Source organism: Metopolophium dirhodum, chromosome 2, assembly GCF_019925205.1.
Source record: "Metopolophium dirhodum isolate CAU chromosome 2, ASM1992520v1, whole genome shotgun sequence".
NCBI classification, from domain to species: domain Eukaryota; kingdom Metazoa; phylum Arthropoda; class Insecta; order Hemiptera; family Aphididae; genus Metopolophium; species Metopolophium dirhodum.
Genome location: NC_083561.1, coordinates 31,556,074 through 31,576,168, shown reverse-complemented (window position 1 = coordinate 31,576,168; position 20,095 = coordinate 31,556,074). Strand labels below are relative to the sequence as shown.

General features: G+C 29.5%; 1 protein-coding gene across 1 annotated transcript in view; it reads left to right on the top strand.

Moving 5' to 3' along the window:
* LOC132939000 (uncharacterized) overlaps window positions 1–17,087 on the top strand; it is a 31,402-nt gene extending 14,315 nt beyond the window's left edge. The window contains exons 4-13 of the mRNA XM_061005990.1: window positions 8,982–9,178; window positions 9,248–9,371; window positions 9,862–10,112; window positions 10,294–10,407; window positions 11,586–11,746; window positions 12,417–12,622; window positions 12,710–12,947; window positions 13,215–13,348; window positions 14,125–14,383; window positions 16,610–17,087. Coding sequence (XP_060861973.1) covers window positions 8,982–9,178; window positions 9,248–9,371; window positions 9,862–10,112; window positions 10,294–10,407; window positions 11,586–11,746; window positions 12,417–12,622; window positions 12,710–12,947; window positions 13,215–13,348; window positions 14,125–14,383; window positions 16,610–16,714 — 1,789 coding nt within the window. The 3' untranslated portion in view covers window positions 16,715–17,087. The remainder of the gene's footprint in view (window positions 1–8,981; window positions 9,179–9,247; window positions 9,372–9,861; window positions 10,113–10,293; window positions 10,408–11,585; window positions 11,747–12,416; window positions 12,623–12,709; window positions 12,948–13,214; window positions 13,349–14,124; window positions 14,384–16,609) is intronic.
* The last annotated feature ends 3,008 nt before the right edge of the window (window positions 17,088–20,095 follow it).

Genomic DNA, 20,095 nt, shown 5'->3' with positions numbered 1-20,095 from the left:
TTTGATTTGTTTTGAACTATTTAGGAACATTTTCAGTTTTCAATTTTATTTGTATATTTTCCATGGATGTCTATAAAACTTTATTTGTTGGGTAAAAAAGCTTGAAAATATAATACAAGGATCCTACTATATTGTTACAATGACATCTAATATTAAAAATCCTTAGTCACAGTTTTTTTTATTAGCATTTAAAGTTCAAATCTTGACAAAATACGGAAGAATCACGAAAATTCGCAAATTGTTTTGACTTGAGAATTCACAAAATATTTTCTTTTTAAATTTAAGATTTGAAAATGTAATACAAGATTATTCATATAAGTTTGTATACCTAAATCGAAAAAAAAGTAGGTGAGTGGATGTCGCTCTGCTGAACAGTAGGTTACAATAGTGGGTAACTGTAATGGATGGTGTTAAATTTGAATTCAATGATATAATATCATTGTATAAGAAAAACGATTATGAGCGAAAACGGTCAGTCAGCCTATGATATTACCAAGTTATATTTGATGATATTATTGTAAATAAAGTAATTTATATAATATAACCTATTTACGTGGAGCCTTGTTTTAAATTGTCAATCCTTATATTTCCTTATATCCAATTCTTATATTTTTAATACAATAAATAATATATATTATATAGAAATTTTGTTTAAATATTTTTGAAGGGGTTGTTATGGATATTTTATATAAAATTAGAGGACTCGATTTTCGATAATTCATATCAAAATCCATAAAATCGTTTTGCATTTTTTGTTTTTTGTTTTCACTTTTTTGATTTATAAATGATTGGTATAATCAATTAAAATATCAAAAATCTAGTGCTATGTGTTAACAGATTCAACTCTTCTCTTCAACTTTTATAAGAGGTTTTTTGCTCTAAAACCAGTCAGTCAGCCGTGTTTTTGGAACTAAAAATATAAATTTTTACTCACAGCTGTGGCTGTCACGGCAATACGGTATAATGCAAGGACGGTCGCGGGCATTTTAGTATCGAACATAATTTTAGTGATTTGATTTTATTTAATTTCGCGTAAATAATAATATGAACATAATAGGTATTGAGTTTAAATTTAATTTAAAATTATTTTTAAACATATTATTACAAATATATTAATTATTAATACACAATACAATAAGAATTATTTTGAAATAATTAATTACCACCAACTAACCTACGGCATTTAAAACAAAATATCACCGAAGCATGCACAAGACTGACCAAGGAACAAATAACGGCAGCTCCTCAAGACGAAGTCAAGCGCCGCTTACAATCATGTTTACTTAACAACGGGGAAAATTTTAAACAATTTATAAGGTGATTTGTATTATTTGTAATAATATGTTTAAAAATAATTTAAATTAAATTTAAACTTATTTATAAAAATAAAATGTTTAACTTTATTCAAATAACCTATAAACGCATGCCCTTCCATTTATCTTGCTTTCAACCAAAAATAATAATAAAACGACAAAATACAGAACATTGAAAATTTAACAACAATTTTTTTTGTTTCAACTTGGGATGGCTGTAATTCAGTCAATTTTTGAGATAGGAAAAAAGTTTGTTTATCAAAGTTGCTTAAAAAAAATAGTTCTATCGAACTGGTGTTGAAAATAAGTGTTTCCGTTTAAAAAATATAAGTTTTATTGCGCATGCACACAATAAAATAATTAAAAATTCGAAAATGATCAAAAAACGAGCCTGGATGTCGGAGTTAGGAGGGAACAAACGCGGCCGCTAGAAACGAAAGCAGCACATGACGGCCGTAATTAAATTTTTTACTGTTAAACATGCCAATTTGGTTCCTATAATACGGCTTACAGAATGGTTTTAGAGAAAAATACCTTTATTAAAAGTTGTAGAGAAGAGTTATATCGGGTAACGTATAAGACTCGATTTTCGATATTTCATTCTCAAAATCGATAAAATCGTTTTGCGTTTTCGCTTTTTTCACTTTTTTACTTGTGAATAATTGGTATAAAAAATTGAAATATCAAAATCGAGTCTTATACGTCACCTGATATAACTCTCCTCTACAACTTTTAATCAAGGTATTTTGCTCTAAAACTATTCAGTAAACCGTATTATTGGAACGAAATTGGCATGTTTTTGTACGGTATTTTCGCCCGTGTGGCGTCCTCTTAATCTCAACCATAATGAAAATTAATAACGTCTACCTTCTTTAGCACTAATTATTATGAAACAATTATAAAAATAGGTGGGTAAGTGGGTGTCGCTCTGCTGTAGGTTACAAGTGGGTCACTATTATGGATGGTGTTAAATTTGAATTCAATGATATAATCTCATTTTATAAAAAAAACTATTCTTCGCGAAGACGGTCATTCCAAGATGAGATACAATAATATTTTATGTTCAGTTTTATCATATTTGTTTGATGAATTTTACCACCAACCTTATGCTAGTACATTCAGTTATTAAAACATGGACAATTTAATTAATAATGAATTAACTGATCCCCATATTGTTCAAGTATTTTATACGTTCCCGAAATATATGTTTTATAAAAGAGATTTCAATTTTACGTTCTAATTCTATAAAAATTGGCTTATTTAATCTACATAATATATATTTACAATTCAATGTTTGTCCAATATATTGGAGTGTATTTTTGGCAAAATAACATTTTATTTATAAATTATGTACTTATAACGTATATATGAGTATTTTATGGTATAAACATATATTCACTTTAATTGCTTTCGAATAATTCTTTGTTATATATTTTAGGCATAAGTTCAAACATTTTTATTGATTTTTGGCGAAGCACGGGAGCCCGTATTATGTAGTAAATACAATGCTCAATGATGTTGGTTTTTGAGGGATAAAATCGTTTTTTACTGTACGTCTAGATTTTAATCTACTTTAAAAATGTAACCAAATATGTAAAGGTTTTTTTTAACTTATCAGTGATAACTAATGATGTCGAGTGCATCGTGAAAAACAAATTTTGAAGAAATGAAAGCAGGCGCCAATAATTATTAACAGCGTTTTGAACGTTTTTGGGCTTTTAATAGTAGTTTTTCAAATGCAGTTATATCGTTACGAACCATTGATTATTTGAAACCGTCAAAAAGATAGTGTCAGGAGTTGTGAGCTGTCTGTCGTTGGGAAATCAGGGATACGTTGATAATCATTTTTTTTTTTTTGCTTATACAATATCGGGTGTAGTCGATTCGACTATAAATAACCACGTCAAGTCCACAAAATTGTATTTTTAGGTTGTGTAATCGTTAGTTCAACCACCGTTAGGGAAATAACAAATTTCATATAGTATATGAAATTAACTTAGTCATTTAAAATTGTATACTTTTAAATCATTGTTAAGTAAGGTATACGTATATATGAACTAAACACATACATTGGTGTTGTATATTCATAGTATAGCGTGTTACTAGCTGAAAAACCCCGCTTCGCTCGTTGACAAAAAATAAACTCGTGAATTTTTTTCCGGTTAGGTTAAGTTAGGTTAGGTTACAATTTTTCGGAGACCTCAAGTATTTAAACATTTACTATATTATATAAAACAAATAATGTGATGACGTGATACAATAAAATTACGTAGTGAATATCAATTACTATATAATATTTCTGTTTTTAATATTACAATACGTCATCTGTGTCATCCGCTTCTCTCTTCTAACCAAAAATGGGACTATAGTGATGCCATGAAATTTTGGAAGGAGAAAGGTTGGAACAACTGTGTAAAAAAAAGGTACTGCAAGGGATGGATATTTGGAATAACTTTGCAAAATAAAAATTTAATAATTTCATCAGAAACTTGGTACAAAAAAGGGCCTATTATTTAATATTATATATACGATATAATGTATAAATATAAGGAATAACAATAATTGAAATTGTAGGATATAATATTTTAATTATTTTGTATTGGCAGGATGGAGGAATTATCATATTATGCTAAGTACCTTAATTTGTTGTTCGTACGTTTAATTAAATTGTAGACTTGTAGTGTTTTGAAAACATAATAATATTAGATTCAGCATAGACTATAGTGACTTATAAGCAAGGCTGGGCAAGTTAATGATTTTTTTTAACTCAGTTAAGTTAAGTTAATATGAACCAATAACAAAAAGTTAAAAGTTAAGAGTTAATTTAACTCTAGGTTAACTCAGTTAAGTCAAAAGTTAATACACACTTTTTGTAAACTTTTTATTAAGTTAAAAAAAAGTTAATTTGTTTACACAACGCTAGCGTACTTAATTTTTTTCCAACCCAAAACTAAATTATAGGATATATTGTTAATACTTCATAAAGTATTTCCATATAAGTTAGATTCCAATGATATACATTTTTAACTTTAAACAATTTACGATACATATTTTTTGACATGAAAACAAAATAGACTGAAATAGTGAAATATTATAAAATTAAAAACTAAATAAATTAACTTAACTTACTTCTTAAAAAGAAAAATTAACTCGTAATTTCACGTTAATTAAGTAAGAAATTTAGTAAGTTAACAGTTAAGTTAAAAAGTTAAAGTTAAATTAACTTTTTAACTTAACTTTAACTTTGTATAACTCGTTAATGCCTTGCTTATAAGTGATCATAATAATAAGAAAAATTATATGCTTAAATGTATTCATAATTATATAATTTCAATAGAATAAAATACCCACCTAATAGGTACCCATGAATAGGTATAATACACGTCATGACAGTAAGTGCAATGGATTTGGTTTTTTAAAAAACAATAATTGAGATAAAAATACATGCACATTGTCATCAAAGTAATTTTTTTTTTTTGTAAAAGGCTTCAGCTATAAAGGATTTTAGCCTATATGAACTTAGTTATTATAAATAAATACTAAAATATATTATGTCTGTATTTATATTTTGATAACATATTTGGAAAAAATTATAATTTATGGTTTAGATTTAATTCGTTGTTTGTATAAACATATAAAATCTAATAACAGTTTACAAATCTCCACCACATTTTCATTTCAATACAACCACTATAACGGTTAACAAAAACATATTGTATTTATGTACCTATTGATTCAATTTACAGACACACAGACACACACACACACACACACACACATGGGATGTCTGTTTTATATCTATTACGAATTAAATTAATCGTAATAATGGTTTATCTATTGTTTTCCCAGATGTTTTATTCTCACAAGAGTATGCTACGTAACGTATACAAATAGTTATGGTTTACTACGAGTAGGAATAGTATTTTTACTTATATTTATCAAGTTGTGAATATAATAGTAGGTCAAATAGATTTGAGATAAGATGAGATTTTTTTAATTTTTATAGTTATAATTTTTTATTTTTTTTTTATTGAAAAAATTATCCCAATATTTCATAATATGTAACCCTATACTATATCAACTGAAAATGTTTTATGTAAATTGTTATTTGAGTTGAAATTGTGGAGAGGTAATTGTTATTGTTTGTATTTATTACTGCAATCCTTGACCCTGCACAGATAAGGTTAGGCGGTGCATACCTCTTGCATCTCAGAATTTATTTAATAGGTAAGTTGCGTCTGGATAAAAAAAAGGTCAAAAATAGGTCACAGCCTACTTTTCATTAGTAGGTATACCTTTTTTATATAACGCAGTTGTGTCTCGAAAATATATACTAACAAATCTATTATTTTAATGCACTCCGTTAATATGGGAATATTCAATATACCATAGATATATTAAATTAATTTAAATTCGTATATATGCCTCTTGTACCTTTCGTGAGATGGTATTTTGCGCCAACAATAGGTACATTTAAAACGCGTATGTAATTTGTGCCAAAATATAAAAATTAAACATGTAATTTACACCACACTTTCAACTTTAATTGTTGGAATTTACCAGCAGATAAATGTGCTAATATCACATCGGAAATACGATAATACCAACGCTTGTCGGATATAATATTATTGTATTCTACTAAACTCGGGCCACCGAGAGACAGCTACTGGGCGGCGACCAAAACTCGTCCGATCTGGCGATCTCGCGCATTCTCACCACTAAATCTGCCCGTACGCTGGCCGCCGTCACCGTCGGCGCGTAGCGAGTTGGGGAATTTACGGCGGCGACTAGGTGGTAGAGTGGGAGAAATTTGGGTACGAGAACGAGGAGGTCCGTCATTTGGATGCGCCAACGAGTAGCGCTCTCTCAGTGGCTCGAGTATAATAATAAGTAGAGATGAGATCGATTACGTCTAGTTTAATAAAATTATCAATTGTCAAAATATCGAACAATATTGAACAGCAGTAACATGATATTTACAGTTAGTCCGATATTAATCGCAAGAATATTAATAATATATTTATTTAATATACATAGATACATAGCTATACTTATATACACTTATTTATAGTTATAATATTATTGATTTTCTATTAAAATGAACTTGATTATTTAGTTATTTTAAAGTGACGCAAATTAAAATTGTTGTAGGTACACGATGGCGCAGATTACTTAATGCCCTTTTATTAAGTTTTGTGTGGCGCAAACTACAACCTTAAAAAATGGCGTAAATTACCAAAATTAACTTTTATATGTGGCGCAAATTTCATATATATATTTTTTGGAGGGTTTTGTTGTTGGCGCAAATTACATACGTCCGTACTTACCTAATCTAACCTGTACCTCTTTCTACTTATCCGCTAATTCTATGTTGTGAAGTCGACTCATACCTATCGTATTAATGTGTTTATTATTCGATGTCTGTTTTTTAAGTATCATAACGAGATCTGAGAGTTGAGTGATGTACACGCGGGGCACGTGTCATAATAATAATATGATAATATTCCGAACTATCATCGGCGTGATGTGTGCGGTATAATAATTACAGTACTGTCATAATAAAATAGTGTTTAACGGAAACGTAAGTGGCGTGTGTAAGACCAATATAACCATACCTAACCATACGTAGGCGCGTGCTTTCTCGTGGTAAGTAATAACTAAGTAGTATAAGTATAGGTACATCGGCATTTAAGGAAAACGCGTTCGTGTGATTGGACTATTAAGATTAAGAGTTGGGCCGATAAAAATTATTGTACTTTGCATAACGTAGGTACCATGATAGCCCACTGCCAATCAATTTGAGTTTCTGCGACTAAATGGTTTGAAAATTGTCTGTTGAGACGACTATACATTTTATTATTCCTGTCCTCGTTGACGACACGTATTTTATGACATTTTTGAAAAAATCTGTTTATATTTGGAGTTGCCCTAGTCATACCAACAATTTATCAATTAATCGAGTTTAAATAACACCTTTAACTTCGATAGCTCGATAAGTTATTTTATTTAATATCATTGTATAATAAAATCTGATTAGATATATTTGTGCATTATTATTTTTTCAAAATTTATATTGACATACTATAAAGAAATTGATCGTGGAAACTGGAGTAATTTGTTGAGTTAAATGTGTGTGCGATTGTTTTCTAAACACGATATTAAAAACTGATCTATTTATTTTCAACTGTTAGTTATGTGAATTCTGATATGTTTTTTGTACGAGATTGTTTATTTGTGTTCGTAATGACGTTTTAAGTTACATGATTCAATAACAAATAATCGGTTAATACTCCCAGCACCAAACATTTCATACAATCTTTAATTTAAATTTTCTTAGAAAAAATTGTAAATATCCATTATATTATTAAACAAACATGAAAACTCCTTTCAACTTGTTTTCATATTGTTAATTGATATTTATAATTCATCATACTATTTTCCCACCTTAACGGCGTGCTTTTATAAGGTATGTATGTATTGTAAGTGGCTGTTTTCGGAATATTATGTTTTGGCTATATTGTTTAACTATAATATGACGGCGGCTTAATGTCTTATCGCACGCACTCGTTTATGTCAACAGAATTTCGTTTTCCAAACATCGTTTAAAAATAACAATATGCATACATACTACATAGATACCCACCCAATAATCGCTATTAAAATGTTATATATTGATATGAATAAATTGATCCATTTAATATGACTTCACTGATATTGAAATTAAAATCAGAATAGTTTGTCACGCAACATTTTATTTTAAATTTAAAGTTTAGATAGGAGTTGTGAAGGTCATGTCTGCAAATTTGTGATGCATTGCTCAGGCCATCTAAACTTAAAATGCTTAAATATTAAATATCAACTTAACCTAAATACCAAATTACTACCAATAATTTTGATTTTGGACTTTATTTTCTGCACTTATATAACCTATCATGAAGAATATTCTGTTTGAAAAAATTAAAAATCATTACGGTAAATATGGAAATAAATGAGATTTTTCACTGTAATCATGCTAAGGTGGATGCTACGTAACTTCAAGCTAGGTAATGAAAAAAAAAACAGTTTTTTCCTACAAAAGTTTTTCGATATATCTATGCTATTATATAATATAATAAGTAATATTATGTAGTGCGAGTTAAATGCATCTGCGTATCGGCCTGTACCTACAAAAAAAATAAACATAATATCAATATAAAGTGACAATCATGATTTATTATGATAATAATTATTATTGTGGTATTCTACAGTGTTGTGTGAAGTATTTGAGTACAAGTATTAAAATACGTTTTTAATTACTTTCAGCATAAAGTATTTTCGATGGTTTTTTCTATTATATAGGAACTTATTTGTATTGAATACTTTTGGATTTTTTTCGAAATATTATGAACCAATATGACTGACGACAATTTTGAAAACATTACCTATATATGTTTCTAAAATATTTATTTAATAAATTAACTTAATAAAAATGATTATACACTTAGTGTATCTACAGCTGTCTACCATTATATTATATGTGTAGTGTGCGTTAAAATAGGTAGGTAATCACTCTGTACCTATATTAAAAATAATAATATTATACGAGTGACAATCACAGGCGTGATTTATTATGATATGAAAGTATTAATACGTTGTGTATGTTTTTCTTTTTGTTTTTTTACACTCAAGTTTGAAAATCGAAAATTATATAGCATGTCCACACCCTTTTTTGGACCCCTTCGACCCGATCATGATGAAATTCGTCCAAAAGGAGCCACCTTTAGCCTGCGACCCGGAGGAGGATTGGGTTACTATCAAGGGGAATATCGCGCGTATCACCGACAAGGCTCTCAAGAAATACGGTGACATCCAGTGCAAATTTATGGGTAAAAAAAATGTCAAGAGACGGTTTTTCACATGCTTTCGTTTCATTCCCGGTTTTGTAAATTTTTCAGACGTTTTGAGGGCCAACGAGTTCTCCACGTCACTGGGCGTCGTGACCACCACTCACACGGAATACAATTTGGAGACATCGGATTTTTTCAGAGTTTACTGTGAGTCGGAAAACGGCCAATTCAGGTGAGGTGCAGCATTCAGTTTTTAAATATACCTATTTAAACATTTAACGTCAAAACACCACATGTTCCGATAATGCTGTACTATAATAAGTCGTAAATATAAAAACGCTCATTCGGTGTTGGTCGTTATCCAAAAATTAAAACACAACGATGGTATAGAAGTAAAACCACTATTTAGATAGGCAAATACGTAATTATTATTTAATGGGACATTATACGGTATTAGAAGCTCTAATAATAATAATTTCTTATTAGTAATATTATTATGCAGTATTACAACGGTATTAACAGTATTACAAATTTAAAAATTTGACAAACAGTCTTTGAAAATAATTATTAAGTCATTATACTACGAGTTTATTTCTATAATATGTGTACGACACTTATGTGTTTTTTTTTATGATTTTTGTTTACGTGATCTCTATAGTTTGTATTATAATGTATAATATACTAACTGATTTGAATTTGTTTTTTTTTTTGTTTCAATTCAGTTGGGAGAGCCGCATGGCCGGCATACGATTCGACGAGGATGTGATAAATAGAGCCGGATGGGACCAGGTGCCCAAAGACGGGTTGGGCCTCAACGTCCTAATGATTGGAATGGACTCTATGTCAAACATGATGGTGCAGAGAATACTGCCAAAGGTGTATACCAAACTCAAGTTTATGGGAGCACGCGTGCTCAATGGCTACAACATTGTCGGCGACGGGACTCCGCAGGCGTTGATACCGATTTTGACAGGCAATGTTTTTTCAATGAGCATTATAATATATTATTCAATATTTTTAATTGTGGCCTAGTTAAAATCAAAATTTAAATTGAATGCATTTTATTATAATATTATCCAATAATTGATTACGCCTATAATATAATTATATTATGTATAACATATTTTATCATCGTCGCGTTCTTATCATTACAGGACGCACTGAACTGGAGCTTCCGGACACTAGGAAACGCATGGGGAACAAAGCGTCATACGTAGACGTCTACCCGTTCATATGGAACGAGTTCAAGAAACACGGCTACGTCACTGGCAAGTATAATATTTAAGTGGCGTTTTAGGTTTTATATTTTGTCGTTAACCCGAACCTCGATCCGTATAGTTAGGAGGCCTTTCGAATTCCGACCTGTCATATTGGCACCGGCCAGGGCCTTACAGTTAACGTGTGCAGTAAGGTTTGGATTTGAAGGCAAATGCCTTTTTTTTTAATAATAATAGAGAAATAATTTTTATATAAAAATGCGTGTCATATAATATTATGTAAGATGATGAACGTATTTTTTTTTGCCTTTTCACTTATAAATGCCTTTATTGTGTTTAATTTTCAATTGATTTAATATTTTTATACACGACATACGTATTAACAAATCGATACGATTTTCTGAAGACTGTTCATTGTCGGCTGTTAATTCTTTTTAATGGGTTTTATTATCGGCGATATTCACCGATATCGCTAAATACTTTATCGATTATTTGATATGACCAGTTAATTTAACATTTATAAGAGTACCCATACTACCTATCTATAGATTCAAATATGTTCATAATGCGTATATAGGTACGCTATATACCTACTATAGATTCAAAATTGTTCGTTAGTCCGCCCCGATTACATTTTCTATGTACAAAAATATTTTAAGTCTTCAACGTTTATCTTAGTACATGATAGTGATTTTTTTTGAAGCACACTAGTTAATAGGTATACAATATAACAAACTATTAATTTTTTTTATAAATTTTTTTTGGAATTGCTTTTTTTTATAAATATTATACGCTTGTTTTGCCTTTTTTTACACTTTGAATGTTTTTTTTTACTGATTATATTGTTTTTAAATCTGAACCCTATAGGCTATAGGGTTATGACTATAGTGTGGAGTAATATACGATGAATGCGTTACATTATATTTATGGAAACTCATAAAAACTATAGTATTTTTAACTCCGATCGACAATTTTCCCTTAAAGATCAGTAGTGGCGACAACCGAAAAGTACCTTTTGTTTTATTCCGACCAGTGGGGTTTATTATTTTTTTTTTCACTTTTTGTGGTAAATTCTATGACTTGTGATACATAAATATTGTAAAAATATATTGTTGTTTGTGTTTATAATGTATTGTGTTCAGAAATACAAACGACCACTCTGGAGAGTTAAAATTGGAACAAATTGTATTGTCTTTCATTTTATTGAATATTTCTTCTGGGTTGTACAGGTTATGCTGAAGATGTTCCGGACGTTGGCATATTTACGTACAGGCTAAAAGGATTTGACCAACAGCCGACCGATCATTATATGCGATCATATTACGTAGACGCGTCGCCAATGTTCAAACAACAAAAACCTTTTTGTTACGGTTCTCTACCTAGGCACAAGGTAATAATTTTAGAACATTTAATTTTATTATCTTAAGTACGCATATTATTTAATACACGAAACGAACAAAGCCAAAAGACGAGTTAATTTTATAAAATGCATAGAAGTGTAATGTATGTGTTTTGGTTATGCATAAATAATCTATAACATTAATAAATGGTATAATTAAAGAAAAGTGGCATCAAAAAATAAAATAAGTCATAATACTATGATTAATTATTATGGTATAAGTAATTAGAGAAAGTTAATAAAATTATTACAAAATGTATCACGAAAACAAAAGCAATTATGAAAATTAATTATTATTTTTGTTATTAGACTAACCACTGGTGCACTGACAAATTGCTTGTAATATACATTTATCAGATGTTACCTTACAATAATTAACGTTAAAAAGACAAAATTGATAAATTGCTTTACAAAATAGTTGAAAATATTATGCAATGTTGAATTATATTATATTTTTACAAATAATGAATGTTTCAATCATTAATTATTCTTTTACCTGACTAGAACGATGTGTTTTATTAAAAAAAAGTATTCTGTTTTTGTCTATTTGGGAATTACATAATATTATTGCCTCTATTCTTGAGTATTGAATGAGGGTTGAAAACTTGAGTAGACTTTTGAAATTCTATTTAGTTTTTGATTAACATCAGTTCATTTACAGATAATGCTCAACTACATCAAAGACATGTTTCGGGTGTACGAGGACAAGCCAAAGTTCATGTTTGCATTCCAAGGTGAATTATCCCATGACTATGCGAGCAAGGTATCAGTCGCGGAAAACGACCTGGTTGAGTGGTTGGAATGGTTTGAGAAGTCTGGTTACCTGAACAACACCATGCTGGTGTTTATGAGCGATCACGGTCAGAGGTATAATGATACAATAATTCACTGTTTTACAGGATTTCGTCAGGTGATATATTCCCAAGGCTAATTATTATTGTTGTCCACCCACAGGTTTGCTTCCGTGCGCGACACACAACAAGGTAAACTCGAAGAGCGGATGCCATTTTTCTCATTCGTGCTACCTAAATGGTTCGACCGGAAATATCCGACAATGGCGTCTAACCTGGACAACAACACTAACCGTCTGACAACCCCTTTTGATATATACTCAACACTGATGAGTATCCTGCATCGAGAAGAGCCTAAAACCGACGACGTGAACAAGCGTTCAATATCGCTGTTCAACGAGGTATATTAGTGTAAACGGTTTTAATTGATTAATTATTAATTTATGTTATGTTTTAATTTTACTCAAAATTTAAAAAACTGTTGGTGGAATATTTATTATTACAATCACCTATTCGACTATCATACACATTCATGTGTCACAACTCGAAAGCGATTTTAAGTTTTGATAATAGTCTACACGATCATTCTGAAATGACCATCGTCGTACCAAATCATTGCAGAAAACTCGTAATAATCACACTAAATCAATCACCCACATCTCTTTCAGATACCGTTGGAGAGGACGTGCAGAGACGCATATATCGAACCTCATTGGTGCGCTTGTTTGAAGTGGCAGCCGATAAGCGTGGATAGTTCGTTGGCCATCGACGCAGCCGCAAACTTTGCACAGTTTCTCAACAGGTGAAAAAATACACACAGCATGCAGCTAAAATAAATAAATATTATGAAACGATTTATGTCTTTATCTACACGTTATCCATCTTGTCACCTGTAGGGCCTGTTTCCTAGAAATTTAGGCATAGGGTAAAACTTAAGGTTCCCTTTATCCCTATACATTTTTTCTTATTTAAATCCAATAATACTCTTTAAACTACTATATATATAAATACATCATTTGCACACGCGTATCATAATGTCGATGTGTGTATCAAGTCATAAAAAACATTGTACGAAGCTTTTTTTTATTCAACAACAAAGTATACAAAGTAGAAGTGGATCCAACTGTTTGAAGTTAAAAAAATCGAACCAAACTGAACTCGGCCAAAAAGTTCAAAATTCTATAACTATTTGGATTTATTTATTCCCAACTACAACAATGATATTTATTTATTTTGACAAAACTAAAAAGCTTAATTCTTGAATTAATTTAATAGCTCGGTTTAGGAATAGTTCAGCATTAAACGAAATATTTGGTATACGGTTTCGGTTCGATGTTGAACGAAATGTTCGGTTTGAGTTCAACATCACACTGAATGGTTCGGGTTGTGTTCGATTCGGTGAACTTGCCACGCTTTACATTATGTAAAATTAATTATTTGCGAATATTATTTTATTTTCGGATAACTAAACTGTGTTTGAATATATAATTAAAAATTGTTTTTTGCTGGGCAAGCTGTTCCGATTCCACTTTGCGATTCGTTTATCGTATTATTTTATTCAGAAGTCTTGTCACGCAGGTTTAACGCTGAGTACAGTGACCTGTGTGCGCCGGTGGAGATCGATCGGATTGAATGGGCCAACAGGATGGCACCCAACGAAGGGCTGTTGAAATTCCACCAGGCCGCCGACACGGATGGATTCGTACCCGACATGTCGGCGAACACAAAAATAACAGACATCTATCTACAGATAAAAGTGATCTCGCGAGGGCCTGCCAACGCCGTGTTCGAATTTTCGTGCCAATACAATAGTAACAACAGACGGTACACGGTTTACGTAAGTTTTGACCCAAGTTCATAGTATTTATTTCACTGCTTATGCTAATAAGTATTTTTCCGTTTTTAATTCGTTTTGATAGAATAAAAATATACCTAATATTTATTATATCTATTTTTAGATTCTGAGCGAAGCGATGAATGTATTGATTTTACAATAATGTGTGTTTTTTTTAAATTTTTTTTTATTTTTGTGTCTGTCATCACCATTTAGGACAGTAATAGTGCTTGGATATTCTTCAACAGTAACTTTTCTGATAGGAAAGTGAATCTAGTTGGTACTTTGCGAGGTCAAAAGTAAATATTTCCCAGTAGTTTTCAAAAGCGACGTGAAAAACAAAAGAAAAATTAAGGAAAAACGGGAATTTTTACGCAAAATCTGTTTTCGAGAAAATCGATTTTGGTTTTTGGTGTAACTCTAAAACAAATAACCGTAGGGACATGACATTTTGACTGAATGTTTATATTAGCATTTAAAATATTTTGACTCTTTTTGAGCGGTTTACGGACATTGTGAGTTTTCAATTTTTTTAGTTTTTTTTTCTATAAATATCAATAAAATTTTATCTGTTGAGTAAAAATGCTTGAAAATTTAATAAGATGCTCCTAAGTTATTGTTTCAAAGGTAGATGAAAAAAATTAAAAATCCTTAGTCACAGTTTTTATTTATAAGCATTTAAAGTTTAAATTTTGACAAAATACGGAAAAATCACGAAAATTAGCAAATTATTTTGAGTTGAGAATTCATAAACATTTTTCTTTTTAAATCTAAGATTTGAAAATGTAATATAAGATTCCTCATAAGTTTGTCTACCTTTATCAAAAAAAAAAATGTCTACAAGAAACTTAAAATAAATTTTTATGAGCGTCTGAAATGTATATTTTTACAACATTTGATATTCACTCGATTTCTCATGTAGCAATTATCTTATTTTATTGTAATTAAAAAACGAATGACTGTAGATACTTGAAAATTTCACTGAATGTTTATATTAGCATTATCTATACACCATGCAATTTTGAAAATATTTTGACTCTTTTTGAGCTGTTTACGGACATTGTCAGTTTTCAATTTTTTTAGTTTTTTTTTCTATAAATATTAATAAAATTTTATTTGTTGGGTAAAAAAGCGTGAAAATTGAATATAAGGCTCCTGATATATCGTTCTAATAGCAGTTGAAAATATTAAAAATACATATGCACAATTTTTTTTTATAAGCATTTAAAGTTCAAATGTTGACAACATTTATCAAATTTATAATTTATTAATTATTTTGTAGTTAAAAATGTATAAAATGTTTAACTTTTATGGCTAAGGATTGAAAATTTAAAACAAGGCTCCACGTAAATAGGTTATATTATATAAATTACTTTATTTACAATAATATCATCAAATATAACTTGGTAATATCATAGGCTGACTGACCGTTTTCGCTCAGAATCGTTTTTCTTATACAATGATATTATATCATTGAATTCAAATTTAACACCATCTATTACAGTGACCCACTTGTAACCTTCTGTACAGCAGAGTGACATCCACTTATCCACCTTTTTTTATTTTATTGTAATTGAAAAACGAATGACTGTAGATATTTGAAAATTTCACTGAATGTTTATATTAGCATTTTCTATACACCATAAAATATAAAAATATTAATATTTGAAAATATTTTGACTCTTTTTGAGCGGTTTACGGACATAGTCAGTTTTCAATTTTTTTATTTTTTTTTTCTATAAATATCAATAAAAATTTTTTTGTTTGGTAAAAAAGCGTGAATATTTAATAGAAGGCTCCTGATATATCGTTCTAATAGCAGTTGAAAAATATTAAAAATACATAGGCACAATTTTTGTTTATAAGCATTTTTGACAACATTTTTCAAATTTATAATTTATTAATTATTTTGTAGTTAAAAATGTATAAAATGTTTAACTTTTATGGCTAAGAATTGAAAATTTAAAACAAGGCTCCACGTAAATAGGTTATATTATATAAATTACTTTATTTACAATAATATCATCAAATATACTTGGTAATATCATAGGCTAACTGACCGTTTTCGCTCAGAATCGTTTTTCTTATACAATGATATTATATCATTGAATTCAAATTTAACACCATCCATTACAGTAACCCACTTGTAACCAACTGTACAGCAGAGCGACATCCACTTATCCATCTTTTTTTTTTGAGATATACATTTTGTTATTTTCAACGTTTTAGGAAAAACATATCAGCAGAATTAATCAGTACGGAAACCAAAGTTGGTGTGTCGCGAAAACCCAACCTCAACTTAACAAGTACTGTTTCTGCAAACAACCAAACTGAGAAAGTCTGACATCTGTATGGAAACGTGATCTGGACACGAATATTTTCCAAGTGGCACCGTTCAAACTCAGCTTCCCGTCACTCGGAATTATTGTTAACATTTTTAATTTTATGACGTTTTGTGTCATAAAAAATCTCTCAACTGTTATTTTTACTACCTATATGTATACATGTATTATTATTAGTTTAATAATAATATTAGTGTTACGTAGACTTTTAATCGTCAAGTTTAAACTATTAGTTCCTTTAAGTTCATAATTCCATATAATTTTATCTAAGTATTATATGTGTAATTTCAAACTATTATTCAAAACTAGTTTTTTATTTGTTAACTAGATTTTTTTCGTTTTGAATATTATAAGTTTGATTAAATTTTTAAAGTCTATTCATTTACTGCAAAATATTTTGTAGTCAATGAAATTTTGGCGTTGCTGAATCGGTGATAGAATTGGAAATATTATTGTATTTTCTCACAACTAACATAACACTAAGCCGATGATAGTTAACAAGAAAAAACACGATTTGGCGATATATAGGGGAACAGATGGTAGAAAGGAATACTTGACGTTCATACCCGAATTTAAATCAATCTAATTAATGAAGATTTTCAAATTTACAAAAAAAAAAAACAATGATAGAAATAATAATTCCTTTTAATACATTTTTAAAACGTTTTACTAAATTATCAAAAAAAAAAAAACATAATTTAAAAAATGATATTATATAATATATTATTTATAATGATAATAATTTCAAAAAAAATTTTCCTTTCGACATAACGTACGGATTATATATCTTTTAATAGATTATTCACCACATCATTATGAATACTTTATCACCGGAATATTATATTAATATTGACATATTTTCCAAAAATACTATCACCCAAAGGCATGAGACATTAGACGCCAACGTATTTTGTATTTGTTTTATTTTGATTTTAAAATGTAAAATGTCTGTATATTGATTATCCCAAATATTGCGAAGTGAATCTATTTCGTCTAGTCAGATTAATTGCTAGAGTTATAAACTACGCATAGACTTATATTTTTCTGGTCAATTTTAAAACGATTTATTTTAAATATATAACATTCGCTACTGAAAAATTATGTTTCATACTTAATGATGTTTACTTATAATATTCATAAATTGTATTTTTAATTTTATAATTACTTCTGTGACGTATAATATAATTTAATGTGAAAACTACGTTTTCCAAATGTTTGTTATAAACTGTGATGTTATAGTGAATATTTAGTGTTCATGACTCATCTATAAACGCATTTTTATTTTGAAATTGTAAGTATTTGTAATGTATTTTTTTTACGGGGTTCAACATTTTGAAGTACGCATGCCATATAATATAGTATTTTATTTGTATTTATTCAGAATATTATTTGTGTAACTTTTTTTCGTTTTTTAAATCCATTTTTAAAAATCCAGTTTAAGTTCTTATTTGGATTAAGTAGAGTTCGTAATTATCTAAGATAACATCTCTCTCTCTCTCCCTCTCTCTCTCTCTCTCTCAAAATTCAATTGTTGACATTTATTTTAACGAAATACGGGTTAGGCCACCATATGTACACGTTTGTATGTAAAGTTGACAACATAGAACTTTGGTGATCATAACAAATAATTAATAATTGTATCAATATATTGGGCTTTCTTAAATTCGGTATCATTGATAATGATATAATGATTTGTAATAATTATGAATTTCATAAACAAAACGGCAGGATTTGGAGTTCCCGAGCTTCGGCTGCTTCATTAAAAACTGAAATAATAAATATCATTATTTTTTTATTTCTTTGCGGTTCTTTGCTATTTTGATAATTAATAATATTTTTGATAATTCATTTAAGTGTGCCGTGAACGTACAATCAACACGAATAATTTTCCACGGGATTTTCCAAGCACATTCGATCTCGTTTAAAAAAATTGAACAGTTTCACTCGAGTTTCTTTTACACGAGTATTTGTAATAATCTGAAGTGGGTAGTGAACCGAATGTGGGTAAAAACACCCCGTTATAATATCGCGTATATTGTGTCAAATTATAATTACATCATATCTCCACAGCACGTTTAATTGGAGCGCACTTGAGGTGTTCTCAATGTATGCACTTAATGCACCGTCAGTGTAATGCAATTATTTTATACTGTATTGACTTTTTTTAAAGACAAACTAAAAACGTTGTGGAGTTGTGCCTTCGGTTCGGTTGAACTTATGGCCGATTAACGACAAACTGAATGGAATACCGAATAAGATAAACCAATATTGGAGGGTTTAGATTTTAATAAGACCTATAATAGGTGTCGCATGACTGTGTTCGACTGACTTCAATAATCATTAATTATACTATTATAGTATGGTTGCATGAAAGTGCAGTGCGGGTTTCAGACAAGCTATAAATCGATCAATCCTGACTGACTGACTGACTGACATAGAACTTAAATCCCTTAAAACTATGATAACTTGGGACTTATAATGTTGCCAGTACCTTCGTACCACTGTGCAGTGGTGCAGTAAGAAAGGATTGTCCAAAATTGGCAATTTATAGATGTGTTTCACACATGCATTTTAAGATTCATGCTCAATTTTTTTTCGTTTTAAATGGTTGACAGTTGTTACATACAATAAAATGCAACCTTAGACCTCAATACACACTACAATTACCGGACTCCGTATGACTACGATACAGTTACATAGTATAATATAACATAGTTGATATATTTGTGAGTATTAATATTTGTAAGTGTTTAGTAGACAATAAAACATAATTATAACTGAAAAGGAATTCTAGTAATTTAAATATATTTAAGATCCTGATATCTACATATCTGCCCCTGGCTACGGTATTTATATCTATAGGATCCTACGATTCTCCCTGGATATCTTATATTTAACTGGTCGTTCCCCCGACCACGTTAATATGATAATTAGTAGAAATATGACATATAATATATTTTATAGTTTTATACGCACAACTTAAGGACTCTTTATGCCTGTCAACAAAGATTAATTATTACTGGAAATAATTTGAATGCCATCCAAAAAATTAAAAGGGATCTGCTGAAACATTTAAAAAGCGACACGCACGCCGGGAATCTGACTGAATCAGATTCTCTACAATTATTTGTATTTTGTTTATTTAAATGGTTGACATTAGTTACACATTATATTACTATTATAATATTATATAGTAGAACTATTCAGCTATGGCATATACATTTAAAAAAAAAACAGATTTTAGCAAGGGCAGCGCCCGGCGGTACAGCTAGGTAGGTAGTATATAATAATAATAATAATAATAATAATAATAAGAGATATAATATTATAGAAAATAATGGGTGAAATAATAACCTATTCTGTGTTTCTGTCT